Here is a 27,977-nt window from a genome sequence, read left to right as displayed (position 1 = left end):
TGTGCAAATAATCACGTTTTAAGAATTATGCCCCCCTCCCCTCCCCCTTTTCTTTCGGTTACTTTGATGCCTAAATGCCAACAACTGACTGGTGCCCATATCAAATCTGACACCCTTTCACTTATTACAAACATCTTATTCCAAAATGTAAACACCCTTTATGCTCGCATTTTGTTTTGTATCTTATGATCCATGATTTCATGAGACAGTTTGGCAGTCACTTGGTCTCAGTAGGACAAACTGAACATCATCTCCCACGCGCGCTCTGGAATGCACAGGTTCCTCGCGCCAAACTTGAGTATCAAACCTCAGACCTCTGTCCTCCCTTTATAAGCGCTTTACAATCGGCTGGGGTGACATATTCTAAGAAGCCGCAGCATCTTTACCACCTGCCAGCATGAGCGAGGAAGAGCAGAATAACTGCTCGCTGTCTGTCAGGAAACCGTCTCGTATGCCGAAGTGTTCTCGCTGCAGGAACCACGGCTTCGTGTCGCCGCTGAAGGGCCACAAACGCTTCTGCAACTGGAGAGACTGCCAGTGTCAAAAATGCAGACTGATCGCTGAACGACAGCGGGTCATGGCCGCCCAGGTAACGTTACACTAGCCATCCTCGACTGGATGCGAGTTCAACTAGTCTCTTATTTTATTTTATTTTATTTTATTTATTCATTCATTCAACGTTCATTGTATCTCCCGCTCTCTTGTGCTCTAATTTCACTGTTTAACTTACTTAACGTTAGTTATTTATAATTATAAAAGTAAACCTACTCAATATGTTATGCCTTGCCTTCCCTATTGTTTTTAAATTCTTTCTCGCGTGTTTACAGTCGAGTTTACAAATAATTGGATTGTTTGCTACAATAATAATGATAAATTGTTTACAATCATAGTAACGTTTTGTTGCTAGTTACATTGTTTTTCAGCTAGCTGCAGTTTGGCGCCTTAGCGAGATTTTTATTTGATTTAATTTTTTTCTGAAATAAGGCAGACGGTAGAAAAACAATCATTTTATTCACTTTAATTTATTTATTTGTAATCAAATTATAATTCGAATGCCTCGTGGTAGCCTACTTTTATTCCGCCGAGAGTGAAGTGGCCCGGGCGTTTCAGGCCTTGAGGTGACTGTTTGTCATGCTAGGTGGCGTTACGGAGGCAGCAGGCCCAGGAGGAAGAGCTGGGCATGTGCAGTCCGGTTAACCTGTCCGGTTCAGACACTCTGGTGAAAAACGAGGCCGCCGGTGATAACGTGTTTACTATCATCTCAGAACCGCCATCACCCACCGCCAGCAGTGTTACCGCCTCTCCCACCAACCTAGGTGAGTAAACAGGATTCATTTGATTTAAAAAACCAAATTGACTCAAAAATACAGATACACAAATGTGTATTTTCCCAAGAACTGGGTGTTTACAGTATACTTGTTTCAAATAAATAGCTAAAACATTGTTTTGGGAATTGATTTTAGCAGACATTTCCAACATCAGTATTTGTAATAGCTTTTGGGTAACAAGTCAGGTCAGTAAAACCTCACTGAGATATATTTTGGCAATAGTCAACTATATTATCAAGACAGATTGAGATTTAAACTGTAAGGGCATCTTTCATGAATGTCAGCTTGGGGCAAGTTGTCACGGGATTACAGATGTGTCACAAGTTTACATATGCCTTGCTGAATCTGCAAATTGTTCATTATTTTAACAAAACAATAGGGACACTCCAGCATATTTAAACTGGGTAATTTTTATGAATTCAATTATTTTGTCCTGTGGGCTATGTAAACATCTATTATGTCTTTTTGAGGACAGAACTAAAAAATATATTATTTTGTAAAAATAATTAACATTTTACAGATTCCTCAAGGTGTATGTAAACTTTTGACCACCACTGTATAGTATATGTTGTAATTGTATGGAATTTATTTAATTTCTTTGTTCATTTATTCGATATCTGTTTTTGATATCTGCGTTTAATGCAGTCATTTTTCCATACATTGTTTAATAACTTTTATAATTGTTTTACTGAAAATCTGAGAAGCCATTAAATATTAAAATATTATCATTTTAATTAGAGATATGTTGTATAAGATGGCTTTTATGTACTTTAGAATGTAGTATGTAATGTTACAACAAAAAATAAGATTACTGACTTTATTACATTATTTTTTTACAAAATAAGAGTTATTTAAAAATTGCATGTTATTTTTTTTAGTTCTGTCCTCAAAAAGACATAATAGATATTTACCTAGCCCACAAGACAAAATTATTGAATTCATAAAAATTACCCAGTTCAATGGTTAAATATGCTGGAGTGTCCCTATTGTTTTGTTAAAATAATTAACACTTTGCAGATTCTGCAAGGCATATGTAAACTTGTGACACAGCTGTAACCTGTGACAGGTTACCACTTACTGTGACTTACCTATACAGTGTTAAATGAATGGTATATTTTATTTCCTTTTGGAAATAATGTAAATATTCAGTAGATTTTTGTAGATAAATGGTACCCAAATTAGCTATAATTAAAAAATAAAATAAAATACCCTGATAGATTAACTGAAGCAAAAATGTGGAAGCTAGACCCAGTCTTCCCTAATCTAATGTAAGCATACTTTTTGTTTTAAAATTTGCTTTTGAAATAAATTTCATCAAATTATGTTATCATAAATGCCAGATAAAGTTAAAAAAACTAAAATAAAAAAAGGCGTACTTTCAACTTATTGTGGAATAAATAAGATCTTGTTTTACAGTGTGTGATATGTCCTTACATAGCATCAGATGATATTTCATTACAGTGACATTCAGTATTTTTTCATTCTCATTATTTGTCCATCAATTTACACCCTCTTTATTAAAATAAAACCTAAGCTCAACTCGTTGTGGGAAGTTTCTGTGAAACAGGTCTTTGTTTCTTGGCCATGAGAAAATGAGGAGATAAGCACCTCTTCTGAACTGTCCATGACTGTGTGAGTGGCAGAGAAAAAAAACCAAAAGGATCTGTGACCATGGACATCTTGTACCCATCCCATGATTCTCCATTCTGCCACCCTCCTCAGAACACAATACAGTCAGTGAGGTGCTCCTCCATTCTCATATGAGGGGAGGGGAGGCTCTCAGCATAGATGGCCATTGTGCCATGCCAGACCATATCCATGGAGGGCTGTTGTGTTCAGTGAACACGAGAGACATCCTGTTCCTAGTGCTCCGATAGCACTGAGGAAAGAGTTTGGATATCACACAGGTCAAGGCTGCATATGCTCTGTAACTGTACTCAGCCGCCTCTTTGGTTGCTGACAGATGAAACAGGAGTTACTGGAGGTTTTCAGTAATTGTCGTCAGAGATAGTGACACATGGCATAACACACAGACAAAGTAACTTCTTATATTACTGTGAATGTGCCATCACGTTCACTTAAAGCACTAAAGCGTTTGGAATTTGTTGACCATATACATGATTTTTCTGAGCCCATTGGCAGATATTTGTTCTTGTATTGGTCATACAGTCATGGCCAAAAATATCGGCACCCTTGGTAAATATGATCAAAGAAGGCTGTGAAAATTAATCTGCATTGCTAATCCTTTTGATCTTTTATTTGAAAAAATTCATTGGCCACAATTAACGGCACCCTTTTATTCAATACTTTTTGAAACCTCCATTTGCCAGTTTAACAGCTCTACATTTTCTCCTATAATGCCTGATGAGGTTAGAGAACACCTGACAAGAGATCAGAGACCATTCCTTCATCCAGAATCACTCCAGACCCTTTAGATTCCCAGCTCCATGTTGGTGCTTCTTCTCTTCAGTTCACCACTCATTTTCTATAGGGTTCAGGTCAGAGGACTGGAATGGCCAGCAGAAGCTTGGTTTTGTGCTCAGTGACCCATTTTTGTGTTGTTTTTGAGGTTTGTGTTTGGATTATTGTACGGTTGGAAGATCCAAACATGGCCCATTATAAGATTTCTAACAGGGTCAGTCACTTATTGATTTTTTATCTGTTGGTATTTGATAGAATCCATGATGCCATGTGTCTAAACAAGATGTCCAGGACCTCCAGCAGAAATATAGGCCCACAACATCAAAAATACAGCAGTATTTTTCATTGTACACATGGGGTACTTTTTATCCCCGTGTTCACCAAACCCATCTTGAGTGTTTGCTGCTAAAAAGCTTTTTTTTTTTTTTTAGTTTCATCTGACCATAGAAGCCAGTCCCATTTGAAGTTCCAGTCGTGTCTGATAACTGAATATGCTGGAGTTTGTTTTTGGATGAGTTAGAAGAATTTTTCTTGAAACCCTCCCGAACAACATGCGGTGTGATAGGTGCTGTTTGACACTTTTTTTTTTTTTTTTTTAAAGGTTTTCTGACCCCGAGACTCAACTATTTTCTACAATTCTCCAGCTGTGGTCTTTGGAGAGTCTTTAGCCACTCAAACTCTCCTTCTCACCATGCATTAGGACAATATAGACACATGTCTTCTTCCAGGCAGATTCATAACACTTTATGTTGATTGGAAATTCTTAATTATTGCCCTGATGGTGGAAATGGGAATTTTCGCTGCTCTAGCTCTTTTCTTAAAGCCACTTTACTAATTTGTGAAGCTCAATTATCTTTTGCTACACATCAGAAATATATTCTTTGTTTTTTCTCATTGTGATGGATGATTAAGCGAATTTGGGCTTTCTCCCTCCTATTTATATTTCTGTGAAACAGGAAGCCATGGCTGGATAATTTCATGTTCATAATCACCCTGGAGTGCTCAAAATTGTGAATATGAATGGGAATATACTTCAGAGATATTTTACTCATAAGAATTTCTAGGGGTGCCAATAATTGTGTCCAATGTGTATTTGAGAAAAACATTTCATAATGATATTTCCCCCCATTTTAAATTCTTATTATCCAACGAAAGGTTAGATTTTTAAAATAAAAGATCAAAAGGATTAACAATGCAGATTAATTTTCACAGCCGTCTTTGATCATATTTACCAAGGGTGCTGATATTTTTGCCCATGACTGTAACTTCATTTTGATCAATTTCTTATTAAACAAGACTACTTATTTTTATCATTTTGCTTCTCAAGTAAATGTATCTTAATTTAAGAATTTTTAGACATTTGCACTGAAAACATGAAAAAAATACTGATGAAGAACAATTTTTGCAGCTTGATCAGAGTACAGTGAAAGTTATTTTCATATTCTAGTGTTTTTTTGTGTGTTTATTAATTTGTATATTTGGCATAATTATATAAGCTGTATAATTTCCAATTTTGCACATTGTTAAATATGTCTTTTCATTTTAAGGCATAAGACTAAAGCTGATGAGCCTGCCAGAGAAGAGACCTCATTTTGACCAATTGTCTGATGTTTCAGGGAGCCGTTCCATGCTTGCTGTAAGTCCTGCAGCGACCAGCAGAGGTCACACTGAGGGCACGTCTGACCTGATGGTGGATGCCTCCTATTACAACCTCTACCAACCCACACCATACTCATCCTACTATAGCAACCTGTACAACTACCAGCAATACCAGGTGAATGGACATGCTCCTCATGTCAAGTGCAATTAAGCACCCCTTTTCAGTTTTTAAAGTAATGTTATAAATTTATTTGATGCAAATATGTACCACCATTATATGCTAATAATATTTATTATTATTATTATTTCAAACGGGAGTGGATAGTTTAGGGTTAGTTCACCCCCAAAAAAAATTCTGTCATTATATACTCACCCCCATGTTGTTCCAAAATATCTTAATTTGTGTTTCGAAGAATAACCAAAGTCTTATTGTATATATTTTTGGGTTACACTTTATTTTAAGGTGCCCTTGTTACAGTGTAATTAATTATACATTTAAGTACTGAGTAATATTAATTAACTACTATATGGTGCTTTCTATATGGTTAGGATTAGGGTTCGGTTTAGGGTTACTTGCACATAATTATGCATAATTTATTGTTATTATAATAGTAAGTACATGTGATGTGTAACAAGGACATCTTAAAATAAAGTGTTACCTATTTTTTTATGTTTATAACAATGTCGTCTTATATGATTGATATTTCCTTTTTTTTAGAATATGTATTTTTTTGGTGAACTACCACTTTAACACATACACACATTAGGTGCAATAATAATAGTAATAGTAATAGTAGTAAACCCAGTAAGATACCCAGTCCCTTTTGAACCTTCAGGCACCTTTATTGTGCATGTAAATTTGTAACCAGAGTTGTTACACGTGTTGCATTACTTAAATTAATTATTTTTAGTAGCATATTTATGCACTGAAAATAGCATTGCTTTTCTCCTGCTAAAAGTTACACATCTTATAGTTCTAGATTTACATTAGATGAAAAGTGTGGTTCATAATGTTTTATAATTTAACATTTTTATATTATTTCTTACACATTAGCTGTGGTATTTTTTTTTAACTATAAAATGAGTTGTTTAATAGTAAAAGTAACAGGAACTGTTCATGATGACAGAGATTTTTTTTTTTGTGATGTTTATACTTCCAAAAATGATTTACATTTATTTTGAATTAATCTACTGACCCCAAACTCTGCCCCTTACTATATAGTATCTTCAAACCAACCCTTCAGACATACAGTACATACAGCATGGTGCACACACCTCCACACTCAACCAGTCTGCGTCCCATGTAGCCCAGGCCACGGTAATAAGGTGATTAAGAGTGTTGCAGCAGTGTTGATAGGGGCCGCTGTCATTGGACCCGTCTGGCTTGTTGAAGTTGGCAGGCCGTAGTGAGCTTCTGTCCTCGGGTGTACAGTGATAATACCTGTGCCATCGTTCCAAGCCACTGGCCAAACACAGCAGGAAGGTGTGGGGCTTTCATGCATGCTACACCTCTTACAGGCTGTTTACATTTCCCCGCTCCCCCCAGCCGGAACTGCAACTAATTCTGTCATTGGAGGTTTTTTAACCCTTATCCTTGTTGTATAGCTAACTATCACAAGAAGACTGATATATCAAAGTCTAAATAATCACTGCTTTTAATTAGTTTGACAGTTATTGCTTTATAATAACAGTTATATATGTTTTTGTTAGTTTAATATGATATTAAAAAAAAAAAAAAGTCCTAAACTACGAAAATGACATATTTCCAGTTTTCTCATCATGCTGATCAGGCATTGACACTCTCACTCTTCTGGCAGTAAATATTATTTTAAAACTAGCTTACAGTTGTAGTTGTTGTATTATATTACATTTTAATGTAGTATAATATATTGCTAGTGTAAATTACCATTCAAAAGCTTGGGGTCAGTAAGAATAATAAAAAAAAAAAAAAAATTATTTAGCAAGGATGAGTTGATCAAAAGCGACAGTGAAGACATAATATTACAGAAGATTTATGTTTCGAGTTTTCTATTCACATTTTTCAACATTGAGAATAATAAGAAATGTTTCTTCAGCACCAAATCAGCATATTAGGATGATTTTTGAACAGTGTTTACAATGTAGACTGCAGTAATGACTGGTGAAAATTAATCTTTGCCATTCCAGGCAACAAATTAATTACACAGGCAAAATGAATTGCATTTTAAAATGGAAAACATTTATTTTAAATTGTAATAATATTTCATATTAATAAATCCATCCTTGGTGAGCATAAGTGTACAGTACAAGTTAAAACTGTTAAAGGAAATCTAATCTTTTGTACAAAAGATTTATGTAGTCAGTGTCACAAATTAGCTGCAGAATAAATGGGTAGGGGTTTCAGTTTGTAATGATAGAGACATTAACATATTTTAACTGTATGGTTAAAGATTTACACCAGTGTATAATCAGATGTACTCTACTGCAAAGTAATTATCAGTTTCTCTCAGAGTCAGATGCAAACCATGCAATTCTGAGACCAGGCACATGAATCTGTCCTGGCAGCAGCTCTCCAGTGTGGATGTTGTCTGCATCAGACCATGCTGCACAAGTTTGAAGATGACTGTTAGAAAATATCAAACTGGACAGCATGAAATTGAGGGCATCCTCAAAGTCATGGCCCGTTCAACTTTGATATACCATCATCACATTGCAACAGTTTTACAAGCCTTTATTAATCAGCCATCATGACATAATATGATTTTCATATGGAGATCACCCTGTGTATATGGTCTCTGATTTATATGGCAAAGTATCCTCATTGTATCAAATCTGATCTACTCAAGTGTGAAGTAAATTTAATCTATATTTCTCCAGGGAGTCGTTCATGAGTGTTAAGTCAGTGATGGGGGTCATATTTTAGCATATTTGTGCAGTTGGGACCCTGATGGCGACATATTGCTCCAGGGTCACCGCCTCCATCTTTTTAGTGTGTCCCAGGGTTTGAATTGCAAAGGTTAATGATATTGCTCATATGAAGATACAGCTCTGTAGAGGGGGAGTAACTTTAATTCTGAACTCCCATTATCAGAATTTGACTATTTGGAAGATGAATGTAGGAAATATGCTAGGATTCTTTTGGTGTCTTTTGGTGTAAACTCTTGTCTTTCATTGTCTATTGGTTTGTTTTTAGCTTTTGAAAAAAAAAAAGTTTATGTATTTAACATTTAAATTTAGCAAGTTTTATTTGTGTGACAGTGTCATTATTTTATGATTAAAAATACATTAAAAACATTCAGTTCGTACAGACACTGACTTGAACACAGCTTTTATTTTCTAAATGTTTCTCATTTCTTAATTCAAATTCAGGTAACACTTTATTTTAAGGTGCCCTTGTTACAAGTTACATGTAATTACTATTATAATAACAATAAATTATGCATAATTACATACAAGTAACCCTAAACCAAACCCTTATCCTGGCCCTAACTATGTAGTAATTACATATAGTTAATATTACTCAGTTCTAATAAATGTATAATTACACTGTAACAAGGGCACCTTAAAGGGGTCTTATGATGTGATTTCATGTTTTGCTTTGTCTTTGGAGTGTTACAAGCTGTTTGTGCATATATATAAGATCTGTAAAGTTGCAAAGATTGAAGTCTCAAACCCAAAAAGATATTCTTTATAAAAGTTAAGAGACTGCCACACCCTCCTAAAACGGCTCATTCAAACACGCTATGCTCCACGGTGTGGGAAGATTTGCATAATACCGCCCAAACGTACACGCAATGAAAGAAGGCGTATTCTTGCTGTAGTATAGTTTTTGCCGCCATGTCGTGGAGACGCTGTGTGTTTCGTTGTGAAAGCAAAAGTACTTTGTTTGGCCTTCCAAATGATTACACAACTAGAAATCAATGGTTAAGTTATTTACAACACTGTTCCAGAACAGTACAACGCAAATATTCGAGTGTGTGCAGCGCATTTGGAGGACTGTTTACTTTTACTTTTAGTCATTTAGCAGACACTTTTATCCAAAGTGACTTGCAAATAAGAAAAAGTAACTAAAACTAAAAGTTAAAACTCTATAATACTATATATACACATTTAAGAAAATAAATTAAATAAAAATGACATGAATACAACATTTCAAAACTACACATTTAAATGAAAACAAAAAATAAAGCTAAAAACAATTCAAAATACTAAAACAACAAAAGGTACGAGTATAATAATTATTCTAACATAACACTAATCCAAACACCAAAAAAAACAGCTACATATGTGTATGTACAGCCACACACACACACACACACACACACACACACACACATATATATATATATATATATATATATATATATATATATATATATATATATATATATATATATATATATAATTCAGTATATTTCATTTCCATTTAGTATGTTGAAGTACTAAAATAACTCAAATAAAACTAAAACTTAATAAAAGACCTATGCAGACATAATAATAATAATAAAAAAACTAATAAAATGACAACATTACTACAACTGTAACTAAAACTAAAATAGATAAATATAAATCAAACTGCATTAGTTTATCAGTAATCCTAAAAAATAACACTGAGCCAAACACACATGCTAAAAAAAAAAACAGCAACAACTTACACACAGTAAGAAATGGTTATACAAACTGAAACAGAAGTGAAACAAGTAGTAGGAAAGAGGAAAAATAAAAAGCGATACTTATATCCCTTGTCGGTTTCCCTGAACCTGGGAGAGAGTAGCCCACAATGTGAATGTGAACACTATGAATGGCTGTGGACACTATAAAGTGGGGCAAGTATTGCCTGGTGCTTCTGACTCACAGCCTGTAAGTACGTTTCGATATTTAAAGAATTTGCTATTGACTATTCAAACTCGAGTTTTGAGCTGTGTAGAGTAGCGCTTGTTTGGCGTTTCTACGATCACAAATGTAGACATGGTAATGTTTGCGCGGCGCAACATGTAAAAAGACCGTATGAGTCATTACAATCAGTAATTATGTCCTCACTGAATGCAACAAATGCCTCTCTTATAGTGGGTTTTATAGTTTTAGTCTCATCACGCCGGGACATGGCATCATAACATGGTAAGGGGCGTAACATTTCCGTCACATGCTTGAAGTATTTGGCCAATCACAAGGTATAGCTGGCCAATCAGAGCATACCTCGCTTCTCAGAACGATGAGCTTTGTAAAAATCGGCGCCTTTCAGAAAGGCGGAGTATAGAGGAGCAACAATAATGTACAGTATGTGGAAAATAATGTTTGTTTGAACCTCGAACCTAATGAAAAGTTGTAATGTCCATGATTGATTAATTCATTCTATATTATAAGTAAAAAAAATCGTTGTTACCATGAAAAATCTGGTAGTCAATAAAGCATGAAGCATGAGGTCTTTGTTTCTGCAAGAACAATGAACCTGTAAGAAAGGCGTTATTGTGATTTAGGTTGCATCACTTAAGAAGCGTTTCTCTTTCCATCAAGCTGTTTTGTAATCCAGAAACTTCACAGTTGTTGGTATGCATTAAGATGTATTCTGTCTTATGTTTACGAAATCATAACTTGTTCCATGAAACTTTCCATCATGGCTTCTTCTCTTTTATTAGGGTTCATTTGATAAGGAAGTAATAGGGTGAGGAGCTCATCTGACTTTTATCTTAGTGTGTTCATCTCCCGCCCTCTCCCACCTCCAGCGAGTGGGGCTCCGCTGCACTGCAGGTGGAGAATGAAAATATGAGGGTTGCGTAGAGGATCCAGACAGCTGATGGTGCCAGATAAGAGCTCACTCAGGGAGGTAAAGGACTCCAGCCAGCCCTTATTAATGAGGCTGCCCTGGATTCAACACAGCAGAGGTTGCACAACGCTAGCAGGCCTGGTCATTTCTGTGGGCAGTTTTTTTATTACATGAAATCACAATGCACTTTTAAACTGCTGAAGCTGTACTAAGTAAGCACTTTGCAGTGTTACCAGATTTTGCCTAGATATGTTCATACCTGAGATAGGGATCGGAATCCCAGGGAATGACGTTGAATGATGCATGAATTTTATTCCACTTGGACTTATTTTGATATAAGTGTTATGGTAGGTTGAGTGGCATAGAAAAGGCAGGAAATAGTTGAGTAGCATAGCAAAAATTTGGGCACACATTCAGTGGTTGTCTCTTGCTTGTTGTGGCACATGCTTTTTTCCCACCTCATTTTATTTCATGTACGCATTGGTGGGGTACTGTTGAAAAAATTCAGTTCAATTTGTGTTATATTTGTCATAGGCAATACAAGAGGCTGACATTGTTTAAATAACAGTTTATAAACCTGTCAAGAGTTGATGGGGTGGACAGTAAATGGTGACGTATTACTGGCTGACAGAAATCAAATTCCATAAAAGTGAAATTGAAAACACCCTAAGGCCTCTGTGCCGTCAAGTAGACAGCTTATTTTAAAGTTCTCGCAAGAGGGAAGAAAACTTGCGAGAGCAGTTTGTTGCAGTTTATTTTGAAGAAAAAGAGAAATAAAGCAATCTAGGCAGGAGGTCAACCATAACACATACTGGCCATTTTTTTTTATCCTTCTAGGACTAGAGGTTTATATTGTCACACACAGAATGTATAGACTCTTATACTGAAGCACTGAAACACTTGATAAATGCACCGTGCAGTGTGTAGATAGAACTCAAGACCTGGTTTAGGACCGCCACTGTTGAGGTACCATACACCTTGTGTCCAATTGTATGATTAAGTATGTCTTCTGGTTCAAACAGAGACTGGATGAGGGGATGGACCAGTTGTATATAAACAAATAAAAGGAAGAAATTGCAAAACTCAATATAGCATTTGTAATAAAGGATGTTCAGCCTTTCAAGTAAGACTTATTGGTAAAGCCACTGTATAGTCTTATTGTTTTGCAATGTACATGAACATTAGCTGGACCAACATTTTAAAAATAGAAAGAGTCAGTGAATCCTTGCAGAATAAAAATATTAATTTCTTTAAAAAAAAAACTGAACCCCAAACTTTTGAACAGTAGTGTACTTTTTTTACTAAAGAATCCTTGTTGCATTCTTATTGCTCAGCATTCATCGCTTCATTCATTTTCACTACTTGATCTAAATTATTTTTTACTATTTTATTGAAGAGTAGAAATTAGACAAGCTGTATTAAAATCTTGCGTTATGCTGAACCTTGCATATTGACATGTTTTACAAATTTGAAAATTATGTGCGAATGTCTGCACCTGCAACTTTCAAAATGTGATCGTCTTTCTTTTTGATTCTTAACTGTTGATACCAATGAGATTCTTTGTGTTTAGCTAATTTGTCTTTTTTTTTTTTCTCCACCTCCCCCAAAATCATATCCCTTTGAAACAGATGCCAAGTGGTAATGGTCGCCATAACGTGTCCCCCCAGTACCGAACACACTCCTACTATTCATCTTACCTGAGTCAGGGGCTCGGCACAACTGCATGTGTGCCACCCAGCACCTGCCCTGAACCCAAAGCAGCAGGTCAGTCCCACACACACACACACACACACGCACACACATATACACATGCTCTTAGGGCCATAAACTTTTATCCAGAGATTATCAACAGTGTGAGCAAGTACATCTGAGGGAGGTTCATACTCTGAGTCAAGGGCGCTGTAAAATTTATAAAAAATAAATAAATTCAAAGGTAAAACTTTTATGAGAGTCATTTGTTCTGGTGACTTCAGATTTAAAGAGACAAGGACCATGTGCTAAGCGCTCCAGTCTTAGAACATAGAAATCATAAATTCTATTTTCATATTTTTCCTGTGCCTTTCACTTTGTAAAGCTATACAGTTTGAACTGACACTGTCTTAAATTATTTATAGATTTTAGAAACAATATATTGCTTAGTGTGCACCATTTTGAACAAATTTAGAGTGTTGAAGGACATTTTAGTATGATTATGGGCTTTCTGTGATCCACCATTCCCGTATACCTCCAAGCTTGCCACCTGCCCTGGCTGTTAACGATTTTTACATGCTGATTTCCAGTGGTTTCAACATGAGGGTGTCTGTCACCCCCACTATCACTGCAGGGGGTGTTATATTCCATTACACGCAAAAGACTCCAGGTGGGTGGTCCCATCTCCAAAACAAACTTACTCTGAGCCCAGTGAGGAGTTTGTGGTCTATTATTTGTTTCCTGTACCTCTAATGCAGGGTTTTTGGGGTCTGGGGATCCACTAAGCACAAAGGAGTGGGGGAAAAAAATATGATTTTACCATTGTTTTAGCAATGTCAAAGTTAACTCGTTAAGATATTGAAAAATTATTATTTATTAAATATGTACAGTATATAGTGGTGTAACGATGCACCCTGAGCTAGTTTAAAATCTGAACCCCCCCCCCAAAAAAAAGTTAAAGTCTGTTGAGACATTAAATGAATCACAATACAGTTGGGGGTGGGAGTTTATAGGAATCTATTTCTTCAGTCTTGAGAAAAGTTTATGTAGTATTTTCATTTCATCATGCCTCTGTATAATGCATATTGAAGTAGTGTTTATAAGCACAGCTGCTTTGTTTACAGCGGCAAACAAGGAAACGCTGTATTGCTGCTGTTCCACAAGCACCCCACCTGCTGTCAGAGAGTGAATTTGTGTTCTCATGCAGCCAGTCTACTGTTTTTGTTTTGTTCAGATATGTTTTATGTAGTGTAAATTCACAAAGCTAAAGTCAGACTATTCTGTTTTTGTTTCAATTTTTGAAATTATACAATCCAATTTAAAGGGATAGTTCTGTCATTAATTACTCACCCGCATGTCGTTCCAAACTCATAAGAACTTCGTTCATCTTCAGAACAGAAATTAAGACATTTTTGATTAAATCTGAGAGCTTTCTGACCCTCCATAGACAGCAAGGGTCCTACCTTGGTCAAGGCACAGAAACGTAGTAAGGACATTGTTAAAATGGTCAAAAATTAAACTACTTTAATTCAACAATTTCCTTCTCTCCCTGGACAGTCTATTATTGACGCATGTGTGTGATGCTGCTAATGCAGAACCCACATGTGCTGTGCCTTGTTTACAAGCAGAGGAAACCAGTGCATATGCGACGATAATGGGGGATGATTGTCCCAGGAGAGAAGAAATTGATTAAAGTCATTATTTTTGTTTTCTTTGCACACAAAAAGTATTCTTGTAGCTTTGTAAACTGCTGATGTCACATGGATTATTTTAATGATGTACTTACTGCGTTTCTGTGCCTTGACTGTGGTAGGACCCTTGCTGTCTGTGGACGGTCAGAAAGCTCTTAGATTTCATAAAAAATATCTTAATTTGTGTTCCAAAGATTAACACAGGTCTTACGCCTTTGGATCGACATGAGGGTGAGTAATTAATGACAGAATTTTCATTTTTGGGTTAACTAACCCTTTAAATCAAAAACTACTCATGTGGCATGTATGTAGCATCCTTGTTTGGATGGTAATTAAAATGCAGTGGTTGACGGAAAGAGCACAGGCAAAGCCTTAGTTTGTTTATAAGCTATTTCTTTTATTTGTCATATTTGTTTTAAAGGGTCCTATTATGCTCTTTTACAAAGTCTTGGGGGTGTACTAGAACATGCTCTCATGCTTGGTGGTCCGAAAAACGCATTATTTTTCACATAATTTACATTATTACAATACCTTTCTCCCCAGCCTGACACAAGCGGCTCGATTAGTTCCGGATTTGATGAAGGCCCGCCTTGCGAAAAACGAAATGTGTTGTGATTGGTTAGCTGATTGACGAACAGCTTAGACGGTGTTTCGGTACTGCCCTGCCCCTTGCCTGCTTTCTATCCAGTTACTTTTTCTATTGATAGCCCAATAACATAAAGTAAATACTGAAATATGCAAATTTGTATTGAATGACAATGTCTTTTCAGGTTTTTAATACATCTAATATTACTCTAATTGTAAGTAGGAATAAAAGATATGTTAAGTTAATGCAAAGTAAATATTTTCCAGATAATTAAATTATTTGCTTCAGTATGTCAATGACATCATAATAGCCACTTATTTCATTGCGCAAGCAACATCTGTTGTATTTATCACACTTTTATTTTTTTTCACACATTAAATTAGCCTGTATAAAGTATGTAGCTAGCTGTCTTTATATTTCTTGAAGTGGGTCTCCCAGAACAGGATCATCATATATATTTATTTGGAGGCCCTAATGAATCTTTAATCAGCATAAACAGACATTTTTATTTATTTATTTATTTTGGTGAATGGAGCTGGGCTAATAATTTTTAACATCCTGTTCCAATCCTTTGATTAGTGAACATGGCCAAATGACACTGAGTGACCATCCAGGCAATTGTGACCTGAGTTTGATCCTTTACAATGAAGTCTGCACCTCCCTCTTCAGTCAGATCCCTAAACATCTCATGGTGTTTTTTTTAGTGTCATATGAACAACTTTTATAGTCAGACCTGAATAGCTGCCACACTCTGGATTTTGTTCCCATAATTGTTGTGTTAAAAGTAACCATCGTACTTTTAGGAGATATTTAAAAAGAGGCAGCTCAGTAAATGACAAGCATTCAAGTTTCATTATTTTTAAAGTAACATTACAGTGAGAGACCATGTGATGTGGTTTTCAGATGACTTGTCTCTTGAGTTCCCTGCACTCTATCTGTGCCTCCAGTGCTTGTGCGGCGTGTATTTATTTTCCCTAGCACTGGGGTAATCAGTTGGCCAAATATGAGGCCAAATAACCTTCAGGAGTGCGACGCTGTCCTTTCTGAGCGGCCCCCACAGCTGTCTCTGGAAAATTGCCTCTGGGGTTAGTGAGCGGGAACAAGTTAAGATTTACAAACAATGATGAAGCTTGTCATGCGTCTTTCTCCATCCGTCACGAGCGGCGGCCTGCCGGGGCGTCGAAGTGTTCTTCATAAAGCTCAGCTCGCTGTGAAATACGCCCCTATGTGCTCTTTACTGCTGGGAGCTCGTCAGCAGCGCTCTGCCATAAATTGCCTGGGCCGGAGGTGACACTGCACTCCATCACCCGCCAGGGCAGCCTTACCTCCGCCTGCATCCGCCCCCACCCGCGGCAGCCGCCCAGCCCGTGAGATGATGTGCCCTCTGTGAGTTATGTAGAAATTTCAGTGTTATACGAGACAGTCTATGGGTTTTACCATTTTCTCTTGTGCTCCGTTTTTTTCTTTTTGTCGTTGTTTATTATTGAAGGATTAAAAGTTAGTTTTGTTTGCAGACTGGGCAAAGTTTACAGCATTAGAGAGAGTAGACAGGGGCTTTTCGTTTGCAAACAAAACATATTTAAAGATAATATGGGGCTTTCAGAATAAATTGTAAAAACATTGTTTTGTAGTGCAAAGCTTTATCCAAAAGTAACACATTATTGCATTCTTTAGTTACACTTTTAGGTAACACTTTATTTTAAGGTGTCCTTGTTACACATGTACTTAGTATTATAATAACAATTAATTATGCATAATTACATGCAAGTAACCCTAACCATACAGTAAGTACATGTAGTTAATTAATATTCCTCAGTACTTAAAAGGTCCCATGGCGTGAAAAATTTCACTTTATGAGGTTTTTTTAACATTAATATGAGTTCCCCTAGCCTGCCTATGGTCCCCCAGTGGCTAGAAATGGCGATAGGTGTAAACCGAGCCCTGGGTATCCTGCTTCGCCTTTGAGAAAATGAAAGCTCAGATGGCCCAATCTGGAATCTTCCCTTTATGTCGTCATACGGAGAAAGGTTACCTCCCCTTTCTCTGCTTTGCCCGCCCATGAGAAAATGAGCTACCATGCGAGGCGAGCACAATATTTTTTTTTCCTCGAGAGACATCATGGCTTGCAAACGAGGGAAGCATGGCAGTTGCTCAGTGTTTGGATGTACAAATGAACACCGAAGTATTTTTTTAGTTCCTTCATCCAAGCCTATGGCTAGCATTAGCTACATGATAATAACTGTAACGGCATACATAAACAAACCAACTAAAGTTCTGTATCCAGACACAATATTTTAAACTAACCATTCGGAGACGTCCTGCTGTAGCCGCTGAGTTGCAACTTCTTCATCCGGTGCTTCTCCATTCGGATCAGATTCTGGGTCAAACTGAAAAGCTTGAACGACTGTGTGTCTACGAGGTATTGCGATACATCCACTGTCAACATTAGCGCATGGTAGTGCAAGCTGGTTAAGGCCACACACCCACCCTCCACCTTGCCCCGCCTCTCTCCTCCTCATTAGCATTTAAAGCTACAGACACAGAAATGGCACGTCCTAAGGAAAGCTCATTGTGGGACTGGCTCGTAGTGGCTGAAATTCTACACCAAGGCTGAATTTCAGGAAAGAGACTTCAGATACAGTACTAGGGACCACTTAGGCCTATATAAGAGCATCCAAAAAGCAGCATGTCATGGGACCTTTAAATTAATAATTACACTGTAACAAGGACACCTTAAAATAAAGTGTAACCCACTTTTACAAAGGTGACATTGTTACAGTGTAATTACACAAATAAATATTGAGTAATATTCATTAACTTACTATTGGGTTAAGTATAGGGTTTAGTTTAGGGTTAGTTACTTATATTTATACAAAATGTGTTGTTAGTGTTATAATAACTATAGTGTTATTACTGCAGTGAGTACATTTAACATATGTAATTACCTCACCTTAAAATTCAGTGTTTTCTTTTTATGGACATGGTACTATGGGTAATACAGTGTTTTATTTGGCTAATACCAAGCTAATGCCTTGCAATTCTTTGAAATACCTTCTAGAACCCTTTAGATATAGCATGAGGCTTATTCAAGACCATTGCACATTGTAAATAGTGCCATGGCATTATCATCTCGTACGTCAGTACTTTTTTTTTTGTTAGACGTTCTAATTTTTTGTTGCTGTCAATCAGTAATGCTTTTATTTGAATACAAATATTTATTTACAGGTAACTAATTACACATTCAAGTCACATCGATACTTGTGGAAATCATATTTAATGTGCTTGTGACATATTGATCAGTCCGATGCTGTTTACAAACCACAAATTTAATGCATGTAATTCTTCTCAGTCAGAATGTGATATCGTTTTCAGAGGTGGCAGACCCCCCATAAAAAGTTCCAGGAAAACACAAAATCTCATTGGAGCCATCAAAGAGCCCATTCATTCTCTTTCAATGGAGAATAACAAAGGGCAGTAATGATTCTCTGCAAGCTTCAAGCTCAATTGAGAGGTAGCGCTAGAACAGGAAGAGGTGTAACGTCTCATCTGACAGAGAAGCCGTGGAGCTTTTTTTAAAATTTAATCCGTCCTGTTTGCATTATTCCTCTTTGGAACATGCATAGAACTGCAGCACAGCCTGTGCCCTCAGGGTTAAGTGCTGTTACATGTGTCCCTTTATTTGGTTGTTACACAGTTTCACTAACCTGGCTAGGGTTATAGGAAGGGCAGGAGTTCATAAGAAGCTGCATACACTAAATGCATTGCTGATTTTAAAGGAAAGCTGGTTAATTGCTGTATGATGCCAGTTGGATGACAGATTATACTGTTGTACTCTCCATATTTACCTGCTGACAATTGTCGGTTTTTCTATTGCAGATCAGTTGGAAAAAGGTTTTCCCTTTTTCCCTACCTACACACACAAAACAAAGCAAGCACTTGATAGCTTTTGTTATCTTGACGATAAGTATGTTAGAATTACGGATGACAAGGATGGCTAATGTGCCACATAATGCATTCCAAATCATTTGAAAGGAATCTGTAAAGCCTGACGTGTTTCATTCAAGTAAATCATAGGGTGAATCAGTGGCCTGCAGGCAAAATCTCTGGCTGGAGTGTTATTTAACCACACAGTCAGTAACTCCTCCATGTCATGCTGTCTTCCCTTCTCCAGTGTTGATGCTAAATGCTCAGTCTTTTCTCTCTATGGATCGGTTAAATACCAGTGTAATTGGCTGCTCCAGGCTCAAGCACTGTTGTAATGTGTTGTACAACATTTCCATTAACACTTGCCCGAGGCACTGAGGAGATAAAATGGGTAATGACTGCTGCTAAAGGTTCTGCTCTCTTTAGCACACTGTCCTCCTCAAGAGACTGTCTGTGTGAAAGAAAGCCTAATCTCAGTTTATATAAACTACTAGTGTTCAAAAGTTTAGGGTGGACTTTTTTTTTTTTTCTTTTTTTTTTTAAATAGAAGACATTCAGCAAAGATGCATTAGCTTGATTAAGATTGACAGATGAGATTATAATGATACAAAAGATATATGTTTCAAATAAGTACTATTATTTTTAACGTTCTATTTACCAAAGACTCCTGGAAAAAAATGCATCATGCTTTTCACAAAAATACCGTTTTCATCATTGATGATGATAATAATAAATCAGACACCATATTACAAATAGCTAACTTACAAATGGAAATAACTTACAACTGGCTTATTTCCCAGGTGTTTTAGAAGTTATTTGATGTTTTTATCAACAAATAAAATCTTTTTAATTTTACTAAACATAATGAAAACATGCTGTCATAGTTGCTGCAGAGAGCTTTGTTTTATGGTAATCTTTAGTTATTGAACCTTCTCTAAACCTTCTCTTGTTACAAGGCAGGCATATTTTGTGTCTTGTCTTAATTGCTACTAGTTTAATTATTTCTTTAGTATAGGGACCAATTCTCACTATTAACTAGTTGCTTTTTAGCAAGCCTATTATTAACATCTTGGCTGTTTATTAGTACTTATAAAGTTACCTAAACTTAAAATAAAAATACCTAAACTACCTTACTAACTATTAATAAGCAGCAAATTAGGAGGTTATTGAGGCAAAAGTCATAATTAATGGTTTGTTAATAGCAAGAATTGGACATAAAATAAAGTGTGACCATGGTTTCTTTTCCACACAGATTTCTAAGAATTAGTTATTTGTGGTAGCATTTTATTAGTTTTGCTTACTAATGGAAAGTGGATATTCATTGTTGACCGGAATGTTTTCGAAGTATGGTCATATTCAAACTTAACCCGGAGTGTAACATAGTTAATTCAGCTGAATCTATTAAGTCATTTATTTCACCCAGGGGGGCTTTAGTCTCGCTCACAGCCGTGCTAACTGATGCCTGCAACGCTTATTCTGCACTTGTCATTATTTTCTCTCCTTTAAAGATAATGACACAAAATCCCTCAAATCATCGATCCTATGTCTCAAGTCATTATAGTATATCCATAATGTTTCGACGGAATGGAGCGCAGGTCGGGAGAGACAGACAGGTCATTTGTAGGGACAGCAAAGCGCTGTATCAGTGCCAGTGATTTAACAGGGAGGAGGGCCTGTCAATTCTCACAGAGACACTTTGAGACTGGGGACAGATTGGGGAACAAAACAGGTCTGGAGGTGCTTATGTGTTTAATTAGCCTCTGACCCTGGCATGATGCCTCCTGTCAGACGTTACAGGCCATTCATGCAGATCTCTAATAGACCGATAATGGGGACTGAAGTGTCCGATGTACTCACATGTGAGCTGAATTTTCAGCAGCCGCAACTCCAGTCTTCAGTGCTACATGATCTTTCATTAATCATTCTGATATAATGATTTGGTATTCTAATCAAGAAAAATTATCATCAGTGTTGAAAATCGTTGTGGCGCTTAATATTTTTTTGGAAACCGTGATTTTTTTTTTTATTTAATTTTTTTCAGGATAATTTCATAAATAAAGTTCACATAAAGAAACATTTACATTATAGTTCTCTATATTTTATCTCGATGAAGTGTTGTTGTTTTTTTTTGTTTTTTTTGCACAAATAAAACCGCTACACCACTCACATTTTCTTCAAAATCTAGTTGGATTTCGTTATAATACTATAGATGTGCCACCTATGCACACTGATCAGTTCATCAGTAAAAATGATCTGAAGGTGCTATGAAATATTATACATACATTTGAATTTTATTTGTGCTAGGCTTGTCATTAAGTGTTGTCATTAAGAACACTTCTGCGTTCACCTCCTTTGAGTGCTTCAAACTCCAGTGCCAATGTGATTATGAGTGAGAGCTCCACTCCGAGAACAACATCCGTCTCTCTGCAGCAGCCACGGCTCTTCACTCTTTGAGGAGTCAGCAGCTGTTTAAAGTGCCGCCTGCTTGCTGTAGGCCTGTGTTTTCTGCGCCATTAAGTCCTGCCACGACTCTAATGATTGAGAGAGACGTGCATGTCATTCCTTGAGGGAACTCCATCTCCCCCCAGCACATCTTCAGCCAAGTCATGTCGTACAGATGTGAGTGTTTATTTCTGAGGGTGCTTTCATATTTGTTGGTGCCAACCTGAGTTCCTTTTGACACCAAAGTTGGTCCATTTGGTTATTGTAAAAGTTTTTTTCAAATTTGAGAATGCACGAATGAAGCACACCAAAGTCCACCGGGCAAGGTTTAGGAGTCTGGTTCATGCAAATGCCAATATGGTTTAGTAGAGGGATGCACTGATATTACATTTCTCACTGAAAATCTATAACTTTGACTTATAACCGCTAAATGGCTGCTATAATGCTTTTTTCTATTTTGTCAAAATAAAATGGTAAAATCAATTGTTTTATATTTATTATAATATTTGATGTGCAATATGAAAATTAATATTCATTTTGAGATTGCCTAAAGATTACATTTAACAGTCTGTTATTAGTGTTTGTGAACGATTAAGTGTAAAATGCAAAAGTATGAATGAATGAGCATGTTCAATTAAATATCCAATATCTAATAATATTGTTAATTAAAACTCTCTAATATCAGCCCCACTTTTATCTTAAAAATGACTTGTTGGACAGCTTTTAATGCAAGTAGTTTGAGATTTTCTATAGTAAGCTCATTAACACTTTATTTTAAGGTGTCATAATACAGAGTAATTACCTAGTTAAGTACTTAGTAGTAGCCGTTGTACTTACATGAAACAAAATGTACTTACCATGTGACTAAGTTATGGAACAGCCTGTACTTACAGTTTGTAATTATGTAGATGTAATAGGCAGCTACTGTTACACATATGTAACTGACCGAGTCTGTTACACAGCTGTTACACTTAAGTACAATCTTGATGCACTTTATTTTAAGTAGCTTATGCCTGTGTAATATTATGTAATTGTAATGAAATTAGAAAGGCATTGCATGTATTTAAGCTGTGTACTGGTGGGTTAAATCAAACTAAGGTGCAGCTGGATAAGGTACAGTATTGATACAGTATTGATACACATGAAGTACACTTAAGTACAATCTTGATGCACTTTATTTTGAGTAGCTTATGTCTGTGTACTTACATTCATAATTACGTTGTATAAAGTCTGCAACACATATGTAACAATCCTTTGGTTACATAAGTAGCTGTGTAACAGATTTGGCCTGTTACATATGTATAACAGTAGCTGCCTATTACATCTACATAATTACAAACTGTAAGTACAGGCTGTTCCATAACTTAGTTGCATGGTAAGTACATTTTGTTTCATGTAAGTACAACTGCTACTACTGAGTACTTAACTGGGTAATTACTCTGTATTATGGACACCTTTAAAATAGTGTTACCGTAAGCTCTCTTAAGAACTTGTTTAATACAATCTTGCCAGAAATTGTTTTAGAATTTTAAACACAGTGTGTATTTTTTATTTATAGTATTTATTTTATTGTCGTAATTATACAGGTTATGTAATTGGTTAACAAAAAAAAGTAACCTCAGCTGCTGACATGGCATTAAAATCTCAACTACCTGCCTACGATTAATATCAGCCTGTAACATCTTAACTCGGTTTAGACTGATTTTCATACTAATACAACTGAGTTTTAGACTGATACAATGAACTATTAGTTTTATTTTTAATGACTGTAAGCACACGTGTGTATGGTTGCATCTTTATACAAGTTTGAGCATGTATGCTTGTGTGTGTGTGTGTGTGTTTGTGAGCGCCTGTGTGCGTTATCTCTATGCAACTCTGTGTTTATCTAAGTGCAGGCATTATGGACCCTCATGGCCCAGCGCTGGCAGTATATGAGTTGCAGAGGAAAGAGCTTATCCACAATAGATCAACCCTGAATTACCATCTTCTCTCACATCTGGGCTTTTGTTCACTTTTTCCAAACTGCCAGAAATGATTGAGCTTCTTTCACTGTTTCCCCTCCCCATTTCATGCTCTTTTTTTTTTTTAAAGCTTCCTTTTGTTAAACTACACAAAGACTGTTTAATAGTTTGGAAATCTAAGATAGTCAGTCGAACAAGGGTGAATAGGGCAAAAGTTCAGATGGGAGAAAAGTAAATCCTCTCTTGTTTCAATACTGTTTTAGACTTGACAGACGTGTGATTTTTTTTTTTTTTTTTTTTGGCAATTGTGTTCCTGCCAATGTGTAGGAAATGTCTTGTTTGGCAACTTTGTGGAGGTTTTATAAATGTTATTCTTATTCAATATGTGCCCTGCTGAAAAACTTAAGTTTAAGCTGGTTTTAGCTGGTGCAAACTAGGTTAGCCTGGTTATTTTATGTATTTATTTTTCAGCAGGATGGTGTCAAAAAATAAATTATTTTGAGAGACATTTCTTCAAAGTCATAATACAATAATGAATATATGCTGTATTTTACAAGTCAAGGAAATCCATTTACTTGTTTTGTTATTATTTGGTTTTATCTGCATATTTAAAGGCCTGATTGTCTGTATTACAGAGTGTTTACGACCGATCTGACATTAGTTTATATTAAGCGCTAATGCAATGATAATCAAAGGCAACGAAGCTATGACACAGAACATGTCCGCTTGCCAAACAGCCCCACAGCTGATTTACCGTCCCTACAAACGACCTGTCCACTCACCCGTGAGAGCTTCCCTTTAATTACACCATAGATTTCCCCCTGATGAACTCCCTCAGAATTAGCACAGCCACGGCTAATTCCAGCCCCTCCTCTTTCACCCTCACTCCATGTATTATTGCTGTACAGAGAGCGCCGGCGCAGTTTAGCTACACAAACATTAGTATTAACGATTGGCCAGTTTGGAATTGGTGACAAACTGCGGGCGGAGCGCAAAGTTTTGTAGCCTGAAACCAATCAGGAAGTTAATGAGGAGAAAAATTACTCCTTTTCGCCAGCACCCCTTAATTACCTCCACACCAGAGCAGCGCAGATGAAAAAGAGGGAGGGCAGGAAGGGATGAGAGGCACAGTAAGATCCTTTATGCTCCTTTTCTCAGGTTATGAAGGTCAGGAAAGCAGATGAGCAGGATTTGCGCGTCACCCCTCCTGACACTCGTAACTTTGATAGACTCGGTAGAGACTGTAATGTATTAGAATCATATGCATATTGAGATGAGCGGTGACCTGGCTCAATGCACAAACCACAGTCCTGTTTATTGGGAACTATAACGTTTGTGCTGCTAGTGTTTCGGTTTTACATTTACATAAAGTAATTTATTTAAGCAGATGATTGTAATCCAATGTAACCCAATAACTATCAGGGTTTATTTAATGCCAGCCAGAGCATATTTATATTTTATATTTACATTAATATGAAGTTTTTCGCTGTGCACACAGGCACTGGAGAAAGTCAGGACAGTACAGGCTTGTCCTGCGCTATTTGCTCAATAGCCGTGTGCTCACTCAGCAATCTGTCTCGCTCAATACGCGTATCTTCAGCTTGAGTGAGTTTGCCAAAGTAGCCAGAACACTGCAGTGTGTGATTTATAAAAGGCAGCACTGTCTTTACTTTGTTGTCATGTGGAGAGCTGACAGCACTGCTCATACGGTTAATTGATGCTGTTTGTTTTAACTGGAGAAGCTGATAATCTTAAGATAAGAAGTGCTTCAACATTATTCTTTCTACACTAACATTGTGTTCTGTTCAAAGAGTCCGCTTGTTCACAGATATTTTTTGTTGGCAGAATTCAAAATGGTAACTTTTAAGCTGATGAGCTTTTAAATACAATGGCCCCCAACATGTTTGGACACTTTAAATGTGTATAATTTCTGAGCCATTTTTACAATTATTTTATTTTTAATCTGCTTTCAAAATGGTTGTTATTTGATGTACATTACTGTTCAAAAGTTTGGGGATTGTAAGATTTAGTTTTTAAGAAATTAATACATTTATTCAGCATGGATGCATTGAATTGATCAAAAGTGACAGTAAAGAGTTATCCGTTGCTATAAAAGATTTTTGTTCAAAATAAAACTACGCGTACATACGTAGTTTATGTATGTGATACTCTCCAAAATGGCGCTAGAGTGACACGGAGGAGACGAATAATTGAATAAAGTCATTATTTTTGTTTTCTTTGCACACAAAAAGTATTCTTGTAGCTTCGTAAAATTACGGTTGAACCACATGGATTATTTTAACGATGTGCTTGCTACGTTTCTGGACCTTGACCGTGGTAGGACCCTTGCTGTCTATGGAGGGTCAGAAAGCTCTCGGAATTCATCAAAAATATCTTAATTTGTGTTCGGAAGATGAAGTTCTTACAGGTTTGGAACGACATGAGGGTGCGTAATTAATGACAGAATTTTCGTTTTTGGGTGAACTATCCCTTTAAATCAGCATATGAGTATTCGCTGCTGACAATTCAGCCATCACAGTAATACATGTTATTTAATATATTAAAACAAGCAATATTACTGTTTCAATCAAATAAATGCAGCTTTGGTGAACATTAGAGACTTCTTCAAAAACATTTAAAAATCTTAGTTACCCCAAACACTTCGACAGTAGTGTATGAAAATGGTTGCCCTCAAGTTCACACTAGTTTCCTGTCGGAGTAAGCACAGGTGTATGTTCAGATCTATTGTTTATTGTTGTTTAAACCTGAACATTCAGATAAATGCTGCTTGGATTGATATTTTGTTTCTAATCCAAAGACATTCAAACACTTTTTTGTGAGGCTTAAGTGTCCAAATACTCTTTGGCACCATTGTGCTTTGTCAGTAAATGTGAAAATGTCAGGAACCAAAACGCTCATGTTACATGCATGCTTCGGGTTTCATGCATCACAGATGCCATAATCAGATTATGCTCTGGCACAAAAAGTCTTCAATGCTAAACAAAAAGTAGTTTGACATGATCCATCTCATTTCAGTTTTCTCTGATGGAGCTCAAGACGCAGTGTCCATCAGCTCAATGATCAACCCTCAGAACAAGCTGGAGTGTGAGAGCAGCTCAGAGTCGGGAACCTTCTCTGTCGACTCCATCATCGAGGGGCCAACCAAATGAAAAACCCTCACCTGCACCAATCTCCCATCTAATTGAATTGTGTCTGTATTTTAACTAAAAGTATTATGACTTTGAAAGCAAACCCTACCTTCTTGTTCAACAGTTTGTAGTTAGTACTGATCATTGTGTTGTTTTTCAACTTTTCAAGATTTTCATAGACATGGGTTATGTTTTACTCTTAGTTTCTCAATGATCAGAAATACAGTTTACAAGGCTGGCTATGTTTCATACTGTTTGATAGCTTCAGTTTGTTTACTTTGATGCTGCAGTTTTTAAAGATTAGAAAGATTCCACTCTTATACACTAGTGAGAGAAATAGCAGAGAACAATGATTTATTGTCATATATCAGCTGAAGCTCAGTATTGCTGTCATTGGCCTAATGGACAATCTAACTTCTTTCCATGACCTTCAAGATGCAAAGTATATGAGCTCTTCTCCAGCATCTCTATAGTGGCTGTGGGACAGTTGAGTTAGAAGAGATACTATTAAATTATGCTTCAATCTCACAGTGAACGGCTTGTTTATTTATGGCCATCACTAAAGAACATCATTTCACTTTTGATGATTTGCATCTACCCTGTTCCTATGCAGGATCCAGCTAATGTTCAGTACTCTTCTCTGCTTTCTTTGTATAATATGAAGCTGTGCCCTTGATTTTAATAGTGTTGGCACAGATAATGTCCTCAGTCAAGTCACGAATAAATGGTAAAGGAGAAGAGGGACACACAACTTTCTTTCCTTTTATGCTGTTTGTTGCAGACATATTTATGACTGCATGTTTAACTAAAAATGACGACATTTGACATTCGACATCTGATAGAAATTAGCCGTATCCATGTTAAATGCATTTTGGAAATTTCTCAGTGTAATCAAATTTTTACTTTTTTATTTTGTTTATTTTATTTTGTTATAGTGAAGGGCCATTTAAGATGCTTGCATCTGTATTTGTTTTGCGCTTACATAGAGCTCAGTATTAATAAGTAGCTTACTGAGACTTAAACTAATAGCCTTTTTCTAAAAATGAATGTAAAATCTCGTAGGAATATGCATACTGTATATTCTAATATTGAACAGTCAAACAGTTTTGATTTGGAGATTTTGTACAATTGTTAGACTAACAGTTCACAGTTTGATTCATCTGTTAATTTGTTTTCCAGACACTGGTTTTGTATAAACATACTTACTGTATTTTGCTCATGATGTGGTGAGCTCTTTTTCACTGACACCATGATGTTACAAATATTTTTTATTATTGTTATGATTATAAAACGATATAAAAGCTAATTTGCAATCGTTGTGTGTTTATATGGTCTCATGTTCAGTGGAAATAAAATCATTCTTGATGACCGACTTTCACAAGGCATGCCTGTTGAGAGCACGTGATAAAAAATCCGGAATGAAAATTACTTGTATTTTCTTTGC

At 36.4% G+C, this 27,977-nt stretch overlaps 1 protein-coding gene across 1 annotated transcript; it reads left to right on the top strand.

Annotated features, from left to right (window-relative positions):
• The first annotated feature begins 189 nt into the window (after positions 1-189).
• dmrt1 (doublesex and mab-3 related transcription factor 1) lies at positions 190-27,977 on the top strand. Its single transcript, XM_058775600.1, has 5 exons — positions 190-589; positions 1,139-1,316; positions 5,366-5,523; positions 12,720-12,855; positions 26,421-27,977. The coding sequence occupies exons 1-5, from the start codon at positions 398-400 to the stop codon at positions 26,552-26,554; spliced, it is 798 nt and encodes a 265-aa protein (XP_058631583.1). The 5' UTR covers positions 190-397; the 3' UTR covers positions 26,555-27,977.

The sequence above is a fragment of the Onychostoma macrolepis genome, chromosome 05 (assembly GCF_012432095.1).
Source record: "Onychostoma macrolepis isolate SWU-2019 chromosome 05, ASM1243209v1, whole genome shotgun sequence".
NCBI classification, from domain to species: Eukaryota; Metazoa; Chordata; class Actinopteri; order Cypriniformes; family Cyprinidae; genus Onychostoma; species Onychostoma macrolepis.
This window is presented reverse-complemented; position numbering and strand designations above follow the sequence as displayed.